At 37.3% G+C, this 15,029-nt stretch overlaps 1 protein-coding gene across 1 annotated transcript in view; it reads left to right on the plus strand.

Annotated features, from left to right (window-relative positions):
- MYO5B (myosin VB) overlaps window positions 1-14,762 on the plus strand; it is a 385,029-nt gene extending 370,267 nt beyond the window's left edge. The window contains exons 37-40 of the mRNA XM_025364941.1: window positions 259-544; window positions 1,165-1,339; window positions 2,624-2,704; window positions 10,981-14,762. Coding sequence (XP_025220726.1) covers window positions 259-544; window positions 1,165-1,339; window positions 2,624-2,704; window positions 10,981-11,133 — 695 coding nt within the window. The 3' untranslated portion in view covers window positions 11,134-14,762. The remainder of the gene's footprint in view (window positions 1-258; window positions 545-1,164; window positions 1,340-2,623; window positions 2,705-10,980) is intronic.
- The last annotated feature ends 267 nt before the right edge of the window (window positions 14,763-15,029 follow it).

The following is a 15,029-nucleotide window of genomic DNA, read 5'->3' on the forward strand; positions in this document are numbered from 1 at the left end:
GAGCTGGTACATGCCCATCATCTTTGTCTAATCGTCAGTAAATTTAAGTGAAAATGCTGTCCACAGCTGTTTTGTTCCATACAGAAATCAACACATTAGAAATTCTTTGCCAAATGTTGTAAGTTCCTGAGCATGTCAACATTGCACATCTCTGGGTGGTATCATTGCTAAAGTCCCGGGCCCTAAATGATTTGAGTGGTCCAATCTTTGCATTGTTAGTGGGGAATGCAAGCTTCTCCAAGTGTGCTTTTCTTTCAGTATCTGCCATGTTGGAAAATGAGAGCATTCAGGGTCTATCTGGTGTGAAGCCCACCGGCTACCGGAAGCGCTCCTCCAGCATGGCAGATGGGGATAACTCATACTGCCTGGAAGCTATCATCCGCCAGATGAATGCCTTTCATACAGTCATGTGTGACCAGGGCTTGGACCCTGAGATCATCCTGCAGGTATTCAAACAGCTCTTCTACATGATCAACGCAGTGACTCTTAACAACCTGCTCCTGCGGAAGGACGTCTGCTCTTGGAGCACAGGCATGCAACTCAGGTAAGAGAGGAGCACCCCCCAACAACACAGATAGAGTGGGCCCTCACTGACTAGAATCAGAACACAAGACTGCTGTTTCTAAACATGAAATCCAAATCTAATTGACAGTCCTTGTCTCCATCAGTCTGTGACTCAAATCCATCACCTTTTTATCTGTTGGTGAAATCCATCAAACACTGAGATGGTTGACTTGGTAAACAAATTAGTTCAAAGCTTAAAGATATTGATTGACACACGCTAAGTTAAAGACTAAATACAAAGCAGATAGGTCAGAGAGAAAATGAGTTAAGAGGCATGAAGACTCACATAGAAGTATAAATACATTTGTGAATATTAAATATAAATACTTACAATTCAGTATATTTAATGCCTGTTTTTCCCCGTTAACTTAGACACTTCAGGTGTTTCATCTTTGCTTGATTTTAAGTACCCACTCATTCATTTGTTCATTCTTTATTCAACAAATAGTTCCTGAGTGCAAGGCACTTGCTGTGCTTTTTAACCATGTGAGATAAATAATGACACTAGCTGCAGCTGGCCTGCAAAACTCAACAGGTGTACCCTTCTCAGTGAATCAGGAGGACCGGCTTAACATGGCTTGCTTTCTACCTATGGCTAAGGTACAATATAAGTCAGCTTGAGGAGTGGCTTCGGGGAAGAAACCTTCACCAGAGTGGAGCAGTTCAGACCATGGAACCTCTGATCCAAGCAGCCCAGCTCCTGCAATTGAAGAAGAAAACCCAGGAGGATGCAGAGGCCATCTGCTCCCTGTGTACCTCCCTCAGCACCCAGCAGGTACAGTCACTCTGCACCTCTGTCAACCATGATATTCCAAGCAAGCCCAGCATCCATTCCAAGTCTGTTCTCGTTAGTGGTTGTTAGTGTTGCACTCCCACCCTTTATATACCCCTAAAGATACAATTTTGAAGTACAGCTAATGGGATATTCCTAGATGAACCAAAAACCATTTGGTCTGTGAAAAAGGATGCCACGGATACTGTTTTCTCGTAACTCTATCCATCTTACTCACTTAAAAAGATAAGATAGCAAACCCACAAAACGTCAAGTTTAGGTAAAAACTTTTTTAAATGTAATGAATTCTGGAATGTTTCTTACATAGAAATCCACAAATTTTCATAAATTGGCAGCATCAGGTATTTGCTTTCTTTACAACTGTAATTGTAAGAAAAAAAGTTTTCTTTAAAACTAATTTCAATATGGTCATATTTTCACTCACACTCATTTATATTGTTTTAAATGAAGTCATTAAGAACTTAGGGGCATTTAAGTATTACTTTCCTTTTCCCTAAAAAATGTGTAACAATGACTCTGTTGCTGATACATTGCCAGTCCCTGAAAGATAAACAACAAAATCCAAACTCAGTACAGAAAAACACATCTTAATATAGCAAAGTAAACACCTTTCCTTACCTCCTCCACTTACTACTAAAATATTATATATTGAACTCTTAAAAAAAAACTGCTTCCTTCTGTAAACATTTCCAGAAAGTCTTCAAACATTTCTCTCCTCTTTAAATACATTTCACTTGACATAAGTTTGCTTCTAGAATGCAGCTGGCATTGCATTTGGGCAGTCTACTTCTACCAAACCAGTGGTAGGCAGACAAAAGAGTATCTCCTGTTCAAATACTCATTTGTAAATAATGTTGGGGGATGGGGGTAGTTAGGTATTAAACAAGACCTTTCTCATCTAAGGTAAGATCTCCAGTACTCTTCAGAAGAAACCTTTAAATTACTAGTAGATAAGAGGCTAAGGATTTCAGGCTACCGCATTCTAAACTCCTCATTGTGTATACCAACGAGCATAGTGGGGAGGGGCAGGTGGGTTTACAGGAGACATTAATTCGGTGAGAGGGCTCAGATCCACCTGGCAAAGCTGTGGGCTCTAGTTTACTGGATGCAGGCTCCAAGTGTAAACGTTAGTCCAGCTCCATCTGTGTTGTGAGCCTTGTCTAAAAAGGATCATACTCTTGTTCCAATGTCACATATTCTTTAAAGTTCAAAAGTTGTCTCATGTTCATTTAGCTGTGTGCTAAGTTCTGTTTTTACTCCCAACAGATTGTCAAAATTTTAAACCTTTATACTCCCCTGAATGAATTTGAAGAACGGGTAACAGTGGCCTTTATACGAACGATCCAGGTGAGTTTTAAAATAGTAATTTTATAAAGTCCTAGTCTAAGACTATAAAGGAAATTGAAAATTTGGGTTTCAACTTTGCTTCTCTTTATTACTAAAATACTGGTTACATATATGTTAGGAGACCTTACATTCCTAGGTTTTCTACTTAGGTAAACGTGAACCGTATCACCCATGAGTAACTTATTTACACACAGAAAACTCAACTTTTACAATCTCTGCCTCTCAGATTATAGACATAGTTTAAGCATTATTTCATTTGCCACTAGCATGTTACTGAACTATTAGCACCAAATGGAATTAACAATGTAAGCAGAATATCAGTCCTAACCATAAATTGAACTAAGAAATATTCTTTAAAGAAAACAATTTGAGCTCTTAAATCTTTGTCTAAGACTTACAATATTTGCTTTTAGGAAAATGCTTGAAAGAAAATGTAATAGGGAAAACGGTTATTTAAATCTGTATTTTCCTAAGATGGAAATTTTTTACTTCAAGATGAGCTTCCTCAAGCCGAGCCCAAGGTGATTTTGGCTGAGTGCCTGACCTTTGCATGTGATAGTAACTGTGACAGTGTTAGAATGATAGTCATGTCGCAATGATTCAGAAAACAGGCCACTCTTCTCCCATGATTACCTGTGGGGAGCACCTCAGGGGAGACATAGCACTCCCTCAAACTTTGAAATGACCTTATTGGCCAGTGAAGTGATGTTGACACGAAACAAGGATTAAAAAGGGATGCAGGGGGAAGCGATCAGAGGAGGGAGAGTCAGGAAAAAGGGGACCAAATGGAGGTTTATCAAAGACACTGAAGAAACGTGAGGAAACATGGAGCTTTGTACAAGAAGCTGTTCCCTTTGGAATACTCCTGGAATTTTATGTGGAGCTCCTTACAGTATTTCAATGTAGATCCAGAGATTTAGAGGGCCCTGAAAAGGGCTAAAAAGGGGTTTGAAAAGAGCCATGGCAAAAACAATCTAAATGAACTTTAGCCCAGCATCTAAGTAGGGAACAGAGGCCAAACGTCTGGGAAGGGGTGCCTAGTCAGACTAAAGGTTATTCTCCTAAGGGCAATGACAGAAACACAGTTGATTGTTAAAGACACAGGCCACAGAGCGGGGCAGGCAGAGTGAGTCTCTACTCACCAACATGAATACAACAACCGGGTTGCGGGTGGTGCTGACAGAAAGTATCCAGTTAGGATGCTCATAGTCAGCTGCTGAATGGGAAGAGTTTGATGACAGAAGCCACTGAGATATCTGACCCTGGACCCATTATGTGGATTTTTATGGAGGGCTGATAATTTACACAAAAGTGCAAGTTTAGAAAGTCTTGTTTGGTTTTGAATATCTGAGACACACATTAGAGGTGTGTAACTGCTCATAAATTGGCAACCCCACTGTTCATGAGAATTCAGGTTAAAAAATACATGCCAAATCATACTGCAGGTTTAATGGATTAAGGACAAAAAAATATAATGGAGGTTAAGCCCAAATATTCTCTGAAAGTGTATACAGTCAGATTTTGAATCTTACTCAGTAATCAATTTCAGTGTCTCGCAGTTCCATCAAAAGTTTTTTTTTGTGAGCTATAGTTTTATGTTCTGTTTCTACCTATACAATGCTCAGAAGAAATGGTGAACAATCCCACCCTCCCACATTTGAACTCACCTGTGTGATAAAGACAAGTTACTTGTTAAAACAAACCATTGCTTGGGCACTGTGGGCTTTTTATAGCTTCATACTGACCTTTAAAAATGTAAATTTGAAGTTAAACTCACCAAAGCATTCACAGGAGGATTTCTGTGAAATGACCACCTTGTAAATTTTAATTGATTAAATGTATACATGCCTTTTGCTGTTGAATTGTGATAACAGAGGTAATATTTCACTTTCTTTTCCCATTTTTATACTCTCTAAAATTTCTTCAAACCTTTTAGGTAGTGAAGTCTACTGTCACATCTAACTAATGTGGAGAAATACAAGGGTCCTTAAGTGCTACAAAGATGACTTTTCCCAGAGCCTCCTGCTATTTCACATTTTACATACATATGCCATGCGATAGGTTCGTGATAATAAATGCAGCAAAACTCAGAGTGGGATGTGTGTGAGCCTTCAACAATCCCAGAGAATCATTCTGCCAGGCCATATCAGAGCCATCATTGAGTATCTTGAATTAGTGAGGCTTGTTGTTTATTCCTCCCTAAATGCCTTTCTCTCCTTTAAACTTCTCTCCCATTATTTCAAACCTCTTTTTCAAATGATTAAAATTACTTTAAAATTTTGGTCCATCTTTCAAGATGCCAAACACATGGGTACTGGAAATTTAAGTCATGCTTTCTATTCATAATTCAGGTAATGGATGAAAACATGGGCAATTCTAGGTTCCCCTGCCACTATAGAACCATCTTACAATGCCATGCTCAAACTGACTTCATTCTGTAAACCTGTTTCCCAGCACTTTTCAAATGCTGCTATGTATTTACTGACCATGGCCTGTTTCGAGGTTTGAGAAAAATAAATTGTGTTTTCACAAAATCAGTATATAATTGATTTTCCTTTTTGGCAGTACTCCCACAGTTAACCCTATTGACTTTTGTAAAAGTACAGCTTCTACCAGCAGTTCATGGTTCAGAGATTAATGGTTAATGCATGGGCAGGAGGAACAAAGGAGCATATTATAAAACCGATAACAGCAAATACAGCACTTACTATGTGCCAGTGATGGTACTCTGTTCTTTATACCTGTTAACTCTTTTAATCCTCACAACCTTACGAGAAGGGAACTCTTCCCCATCCCATGGTTTTGGGGTATGTGTGTTCCATTTAACCATTTTTAAGTGTACAGTTCAGTGGCATTAAGTATATTCACAATATTATATAACTATCACCACTATTTCCAAAATTCTTTCATCATCTTAAACAGAAACACTACCCATTTGCACAAATAATATTCTCCCTTCCATTCAACGCTGGGTAGGCTTCTATATTAAATTATATGTAAATTCTAGATATCACATATAAGTTGAGTCATACGATATTCTTTTGGGTCTGGCTTATTTCACTTAGGTTCTCAAAGGTCATCCCTGTTGTAGCATGCGTAAGAACTTCATTCCTTTTTTTAGTGACTAATATTCCCTTCATATATCACATTCTGTCTATTCGTTGGCTGATGGAAACTGCACTGTTTCCACGTTTTGGCTATGGGGAATCATGCCGCTATGAACATTGCTGCACAAGTAGCTGAGATCCATTTTTCAGTTCTTTGGAGCATATATTTAGAGGCAGAATTACTGGGTCATACGGTAACTCTATATTTTAAACTTTATGAGGAACCTCAAACTTTTCCATAGCAGCTATACCATTTTACATTCCCATCAGCAATGCATGAGAGTTCCAGTTTCCCCACATCCTCACCAACACTCGTGATTTTCCAGCTTTTTAAAATTATAGCCATCTTAATGGGTGTGAGGTGGTATCTCATTGTGGTTTGGATTTGTATCTCTCTGATGACTAGCATCTTTTCATGCACCTATTGGCCATGTGTGTATCTTCTCTGGAGAAATATCTATTCCAGTCTTTAATTCATTTTTAAATTAGATTGTTGCATTTTTAGTATTGAGTTATAGGAGTTATTTGTACAATCTTGATATTAAATCCTTATCAGATATGATAAGAGTTTTACAGATTTAGCTCCCTTTAAGTTTTTGATCCATTCTGAGTTAATGTTTGTATATGGTGTAAGATGAATGTCCCACTTCATTCTTCTGTATGTGGATATCCAGTTGTCTCAGCACCATTTGTCAAAGACACTGCCCTTTCCCCCATTGAATGGACTTGGCACCCTTGTCAAAAATCAATTAACTAAAAATATGAGGGTTTTTTTTTTTTTCTGGGCCCTTATATTCTATTGGTCTATATGTCTGTCCGTATACCAGTACCACACTGTTTTGATTCCCATAGCTTTGTAAAAAGTTTTCAAATGGGAAGTGTGAGTCCTCCATTTTTTTTTTTTTTTTTTTTTTTTTTGAAACAGTCTCACTCCACCACCCATGCAGTGCAGTAGTGCAATCTCGGCTCACTGCAACCTCCGCCTCCCAGGTTCAAGCAATTCTCCTGCCTCAGCCTCCCAAGTAGCTGGGATTACAGGCATGTACCACCATGCCTGGCTAATTTCTGCATTTTTAGTAGAGATGGGGCTTCACCATGTTTGCCAGACTGGTCTCGCACTCCAAACCTCAGGTGATCTGCCCACCTCAGCCTCCCGAAGTGCTGGGATTGCAGGCATGAGCCACTGCACCCGGCCAATTTTGTTATTTTTCAGGATTGCTTTGGCTAGTCAAGATCCCTTGAAGTTTGATATGAATTTTAGGATATTTTAGATTTCTGCGAAAAACATCATTGGGATTTTGATAGGGATAGCATCGAATCTATAGATTGCTGTATGTAGTATTGTCATCTTAAGTCTTCTAGTACATGAATATGGGGTGTCTTTCCATTTGTTGAGGTCTTGGCTCTTTCAGAAGTCTTGCACCTTCTTGGCTAGATTTATTCCTAAGTATTTTATTCTTTTTGATGTTATTGTAAATGGAATTGTTTTTCTTTCTGATTATTCATTACTAGTGAATAGAAATACAACTGATTTTTATGTGTTGGTTTTTTATTATGTACTTTCCTGAATTCATTAGCTCTAGCAATATTTGTGTGTGGATTCTTTAGGTTTTTCTACATGTAAGATATGTTGTCTGCAAAAGGATCATTTTACTTCTTCCTGTCCAAATTGGCTGCCTCTTATCTCTTTTCTTGCATAATTGCTCTGGCTAGAACTATGCTGAATAGAAATAGTAATAGGCATCCTTATCTTATTCTTGATCTTAGAGGGAAAACATTTTGAGTATGATATTTGTGATGTTGAATGTGGGTTTTTACCTATGGTCTTTATCATGGAGGGATTTATCTTTTTATCATAAAAAAAGTTGGATTTTGGCAAATGCTTTTTCTGCATCAATTGAGATGATGTGGGTTTTTTCCTCTTCATTCTGTTAATGTGGTATATTACATTGATTTTTATGTTGAACTAACCTTGCTTTCTGAAGATAAATCCTACTTGGTCATGGTGTATAATCCTTTCAACCTTTTACTGAATTCAGTTTGCTAGCATTTTGTTGAGGGCTTTTACATCTATATTGATAAGGGATGAATATAGTTTTGTTTTCTTACAGTGTCTTTATCTGGCTTTGATATTAGGGTTATACTGGTCTCACAGAATGAGTTAAAGTGTGCCTTCCTCTTTGATTTTTAGGAAGAGTTTGAGAACTGGTGTTAATTCTTCTTAAAATGTTTGATAGTCTTCACCAGTGAAGTCCATCTTGGGCTTTCCTTTGTTGGGAAATATTTAATTACTAATTCAATGTCCTTACTTGTTACAGGTCTATTCAGATTTTCTATTTCTTCTTAAATCAGTTTTGGTAGTTTGTGTGTTCCTAGGATTTTGTCCATTTCATCTAGATTATCCAATTTGTTGATGTTAAATTTTTCATAGTATTCTCTTATAATCCTTTTTATTTCTGTAAAATTAGCAGTAATGTCCTCACTTTCATTTCTGATTTGCTAATTTCTCGTTTTAGTCTTCACACACACCTGTAATCCCAACTACTCAGGGGGCTGAGGCAGGAGAATCACTTGAACCTGGGAGGTGGAGGTTGCAGTGAGCAGAGATCACACTACTGCACTCCAGCCTGGGTGACAAAGCAAGACTCCATCTAAAAAAAAAAAGGGGAGGGGGGGCTTGTCAATTTTTTGAACCAACTTTGATTTCATTTGTTTTGGGTATTGTTCTATTCTCTATTTTTCCATCTAATTTGTGTTATTTCATTTCTTCTAGGTTTAGGTTTAGTTTGCTTTTTTTCTGATTCCTTAAGGTATACAGTTAGGTTATTGATTTGAGTTTTGTTGTTGGTTTTTTTTTTTTAATGTAGACATTTACAGCTACAAACTTTTTTAGCACTACATTTACCCCATCCCATAAGTTTTGGTTTATTATATTTTTATTGTCTAATTCCCCCTGTGATTTCTTTAGCCCATTGGCTATTTAAGAACTTATTAGTTTTCACATATTTGTGGATTTTGCAGTTTTCCTTCATTTATTGATTTATAGTTTCATTCCATCATAATCAAAAAATATTTCATATGGCTTTAATCTTTTTAAATTTATTCAGACTTGTTTTGTGTAACACAGGGTCCATTGGAGACTGTTCCATATGCACTGAGAAGAATGTGTATGCTGCTAAGTGGAGTGTTCCATATGTGTTTGTTAGGACTAATTGGTTTATAGCATTGTTCATGGCCTCTATTTTCTTATTGATCTATCTGGTTCTATCCATGATTAAAAATGGGGTATTGAAATGTCCAGCCATTACTGTAGAACTATTCTCCCTTAAAGTCTGTCAGTTCTCACTTCAAATATTTTGAGGCTCTGTTGCTAGGTGCAGATGTTTATTATATCTTCTTGATGAGTTGAACCTTTTATTAAAATATAATGTCCTTCTTTGTCTCTGGAAATGACTTAATTTCTCCTTCATTCTTGAAGGGTAGTTTTGCCAGATTTAGAATTCTTAGCAGACAAGATTTTTTCCTTTCTGGATTTGAACTGTGTCATCCCATTGCCTCCTAGCCTCCATGGTTTCTGATGAAAAAACAGCTGTTAATCTTATTTGAGGATACCTTATACAGTCAGCCCTCCATATCCACAGGTTCCATATCTGCAAGTTCAGCCAACCACAGATTCAAAATTCAGTATTCACAGGATGCAGAACCTGTAGCTATGGAGGGACAACTTTTTGTATCTATGGGTTCTACAGGGCCAACTGCAGTACTTGCATATACATGGATTTGGGTATCTGTGGGAATTCCTGGAACCAATCCCCCATGGATACTGAGGGATGACTGTATGTGACAAGTCACTTCTTTCTCACTGCCTTCAAGACTCCCTGTCTGTTTTAGGGTTTGACAATTTAGTATAATGCGTTTCACTGTGAATCTCTTTGCCTTTATCCTACTTGGAGTTCATTGAGCTTTTTGGATGATTACATACATGTCTTTCATCAGATTTGGGAAGTTTCAGGCATTATTTCTTCAAATATTTTGTTGCCCCCTTCTTGCTCTTTTCCTTCTGGTACTACTGTAATGTGTATGTTGGTACACTTCATAGTGTCCTGTAGGTCTGTTAGGCTCTGTTCATTTTTACATTATTTTTATTTTCTTCTCAGACTGGATCATTTCAATTGCTTTATCTTCAAGTTCACTGATCTTTTCTTCTGCCTGCTGAAGTCTACTGTTAAACTCCTCTAGTCAATTTTTCATTTCAGTTTTTGTACTTTTCCTAAAATTTCTGGCTTCAAATAGGAAGCTGGGAGGGGCTCTGTGCCTTTAAATTTTCTAGTTGATGCTACTAGTGGAAGCCATTGCATCCCAAGAAATGTCTAACCAAGACAGGCATCTGCTGGGACCCACCAGATCAACCAAAGTGCACAACCCCAAATTTTTGGAGGACAGTGTCCCACTGCCTGCCCTGGCCAGCTAGCTACTCCAGGAATATGGGCTGCTATCCCCATAGCTTCAGGGGAGCTGAAGAGAGGGGGATAGTAGCTGGCTCACACACACAGTTCTCTTCGCAAAGATCAGCAGCCTCTCCCTTTATCAATCACTCTCCCAATTGTTATAAATGTCCAATCAAGTTCCAGAGTTACAAGATAGTTGACAATCACTGTTTCTAGTTAAGGGTAGCTTCAGTGGAGGGACCAATCCCTAGAGCTTCCTACTCTGCCATTTTATGTGATGTACTCTTCTCCCATTCCATTCTACATGTAAAGAAACTGGGGCATAGAAAAATTCAGGAATTTGCCCAGGGTGGTGCCAGGATTAGAGCTCAAGCTGTCTACCTAAAAAACCCATGCCCTTGGCCACTCCACTACAGTGCCTCTCCATATGGTTTGCACCTGAGATGTATTTTATATTCTCCCTTAGATAGAAAATTTTTTAAAGAATGCTAGAATTGGGAGAGTGCTTGTAGCCCTCTGATCTCCAAGAAGCCTAAGTCAGGGCTTCTCGCCCCACTAAATACCTCAAGGGTAAGGAGATCACATTCTCCTGGTCCTGAAGTTTTACCTAATTGTCTTAGAAATCTGTCCATGATACATGCCAACTCACTTTCATGAATTTACTTAAACTGGCTATTTTTAGGGGTACTCAAACTTTCCATGGTCTTATTCTTCCCCATAGGCACAGCTACAAGAGCGGAATGACCCTCAGCAACTGCTGTTAGATGCCAAGCACATGTTTCCTGTTGTGTTTCCATTTAATCCATCTTCTCTAACCATGGACTCAATCCACATCCCAGCGTGTCTCAATCTGGAGTTCCTCAATGAAGTCTGAAGATATATGTTTCCAGCATTAGTTTGATTCCCAATGTGAGCAAAAAGGAAGTATATACAGTAAAGTAAATTCAAAGATCTGTTAAATCTGGTAAAAGTAGATCAAATCAGAGATTGACAGCCTGTGGAGGGGTGCTGAACTATACAGAATTAGACACAACTATGTCATTATTTTTTTGTACCTACTGCTCAGAATAAAAACACTTGAAATATGGAAGATTTTAAGTTTGATTTCAGTCCAACACATATGCATAATTTATAGACACCAAGCGGTCCCCATAGACAATAAAAGGTGCCAATTCTATAAAATGAAGCTGCCTAGTTTTGATCTTTGCATATAATTGGAGAATGTCCAAATTAAAATATCAAATATATATAAGTCACATAAATTGCCTTCAAAGGGCTTTTAACAAATAATGGTACTAATAACCATCATAATGGCATATACTGACATTTCCCAAAGTTTGCAAACTATAGGCGTGGTTGAGTTTGTGGTGAGATGTTTTAAGAACAAAAATATGGGGATGAGACTTCTGAGAAATGTTCCCAAAATATTTTTTAGTGGCTGATTATACAAAGACAGTGGTGTAAATGACCTCCAGACCCGACATTTTGAGTACTGGTTTCTGAAGCAAAATTAGAAGTGCCAATCCTCAGTGTGCTCAAACGCTTTTGTGTAATCTTGGTTTAATGGAAGAGATTATTGAAATGCTGCTATCCCAAACTCCAAGTGAGAAAGATGGAAAAATACTTTGTTTCTGATGCTAGTCCATACACTTTCCAAGTCCCACAAAACTTTCACAAAAATGTATATAAGCTAAATATTAGAAAAGGATAACAACTTGTTTTATTTATAGATATAAAAACCAAACAAGTCAATATGAAAACTTTTAATCTCTTAATACCATTAAGCCTCCAGTAAGAGCATCACATAATGCTCTACTATTCTAGAAACCAAATAGTAAAACAAACTAAAACTTGCACATCAGATCATCTGAAAAACCTTCAAAAATAATCAGTTCAGGGATATTATACTAAAGTTTGGGGTTTTTTTTTTTAAGAGAATAAAATGGTTTAGGTCAACTTTCCCTCTTCAGGTTATTTTCAACATTTTTCAAATTTAGCACACAAAAAAATTGTAAATATCTCTCCTACAAAATAAGGATTTTTAAAAAGTAATTCAGTAATAGGCTTAGATTTTTGCTGCTCTTAGAATTTTTTTTTAACTTGTTTTTGGATTCTTCAAAAGCAAGCATTCAACTGGAAACCCATATTCTTTCCACACTTTTTTTTTACTGTCTTTTCCCTATTTCTTGATAGCAGTATGCTGTTCCCATAAGAAAAAATGGTATTTGCAAATCATAGCAGAACAGTCTTTGTATTACATTGAGAAAATAGGGTTTATACATGAAATGGCAGTAGAACAGCCTGCCTCCACCCTCTTTTACTCAACCACCCAACTTAAAAGGCTCTTGGAAACACAGCACACTCCAAGCTACCTTCTGCACTTAGAGCACAGCTTCCTCAGTCCTTCTCTACATCTCCTGGGGCTTAGCCCAGTCTTAGCCTGGGTTAAGGCTGCTGACAGTTGTGTTCCAATCAGTTGTCATGGGCATTATCCCCTCTACATCCACATTAAACATGCCAGCTTCTCTTGGGTGTCTGCAGAGCTGTGCCTTTTTCTTTCATTACAGTTACATAATCACTGACTTCCAAGACACTCACCCATGGATCCATGTGCTGACTTCATTTAGAAGGCCAATCTAAAACAACTGGGTTTGTGGCTACCTCTTTAAAGTTGTTTGTGAAGTATAATTTGCTTTTTAATGCACTTTAGTTTGAAACTGAGTCTCTTATGTAAGGACTATCCTTAATCTTAAAAGACCAAAAATGCCTTGTTAGAGTGTTAAGGAGTTTTGACATGCAGTGGTTCCACAAATACAGTGGTTTACTGTCCTTATATACTGTCTCATACCATCATTCTCTCCAGCTCTCTTGGTCACTACTGTCTGCTGTCTCTGGTTAATCACTAGGTGCCAAGAGCTTACTGAATAAAAGCTTGGCAATTAGAATAAATAGGGAGGGAAGGACCTTATGAATAGTCCATTTAGCCTAAGAAATGGCAGATTTAGTTCTTCTCTTCCAAAAGATAAAGGTGTATCACTGGAATTGTACTTAAAATTTATAGATGACTAACAAATATATACTTTATATGTAGTTAATATTTAGATCTATCTTATTTAATACTTGGAGGCTAGAAGAAGCATCTTTAGGGGAACTATATAATCTTTTGTTAGCATTTTCGCTGCATTTTAAAAAATCAATTCAAACATTTATCAGTGTCATGAAATCATGACTAACAATTCAACATATAGGTTTGAACTCTGCATTAGATGTCTCTTTAATTTTTTAATATTTAAAATTTAGTTGACGCTTTTCTCACCAGGTGCCTTTAGCGGTTACTAAGATAACTGACTTATCAATTGTTTCTCTGAAATAAGTGTTGCTGTGGGAATAATTTTAATGTTCAATGTGATATCATGGGGAGTTTTGTCTTTTAAAACATTAGAAGCATTTTAAATATTAAGAATCAAGTATTTATAGATCAAAAACTTGTGTTTTAAGTATTATATGGGACCTGTTTACTTATAGTAAATGTGTATGTACACGAGTTGTTGAAGCCGACAACATATTACATCATGAATTTTCCCTATGCCCTGATAGTTGCAGTTAGAGTTCCAGTACCTGTAGGCTCACCTGGGAGGCAGATTAGACCCAAAGGTAGATGTTTTTCCCTTTTCCATGAAGCATGTCAGTGGGAGTTACTTTCTTTGATCTCCCTAGTACTAAATTTTAAGGCTTTTGTAAAAACAAAAACAAAACAAAACTAGGAGCTTGGAACATTTAAAAATCAACGCTGCTACCATCAATTCATCAAATATTTACTTAGAGCTTTCATACATTAAGATTCCAGTAACCAATAAATTAGAATTCATTTATTCTGCATAAAGTAAATTTTCATACACTTGACCTACTAAGACAGCAAGGGTGTCCTAAATTGAGGCATTTGTATAATGCCTACATAACTAAACGGTCACTAAAATGGGACAGCATGGGGCAAGACCTTGTAGTTCTTCACAGAATATTTGTGGTCAGTTTCTCCAATTTGCTGCATGAGCCAAATAACCATAATTCACTTTTTATACCCACTGGTGCCATAATTAGAGAATTAGAGGGTGTAGACAGAGGTTAATGCCAATGACAAACCCAGGTCATTAGATAGAAAAGATTGTTTTTCAAAGAAAGAAAGTTTCTAATTCTAACAAAGGGGATCAATCAGAAATGAAACTAAGCTACTTTCTAAAGTGACACCGTATCAGAATAATCCAGATTTGAATATAACATTTTGCCACCAACTGACGTTTAGATGAAGGAGTGCCTCTCCGAAAGAGTTCAGATCATATTCAGGGGTGAATCTAACACCGTGGAAGAAAGACTACTGATGAAAATATTTTTCCACTTTGCACAAATCTGTAAACTACACGTTTGTTTATAGAAAAATGCTTGTAATAGTCACTGTAATATTTAGCTGTGGATAAAAATTTGTGGAAATAAATACTTTTGAATAAAGTGGTGTGCCAAATCTAAATGAAATTTAAAACTCTGCAGCTACAGGTTGACAAAGTTTCTTTGTAATGCTCTCTTGAGGAGCTTCATTATGGGGCCTATATTCTAATATGTGTCATGATCATTTAAACCAGAGGTCAGCATCTTACAGTCCAAAAGCTGGCGGCAGGGAGAGACTCTCAGATAACAAGGCTTATTGAGCAATTACTTTAAAGCTATGGAATTAAAGGCAGTTTTGGTGTAGGCAAAGACAAGTAGATCAGTGAAACA

Source organism: Theropithecus gelada, chromosome 18 (genome assembly GCF_003255815.1).
Source record: "Theropithecus gelada isolate Dixy chromosome 18, Tgel_1.0, whole genome shotgun sequence".
Classification (NCBI taxonomy): domain Eukaryota; kingdom Metazoa; phylum Chordata; class Mammalia; order Primates; family Cercopithecidae; genus Theropithecus; species Theropithecus gelada.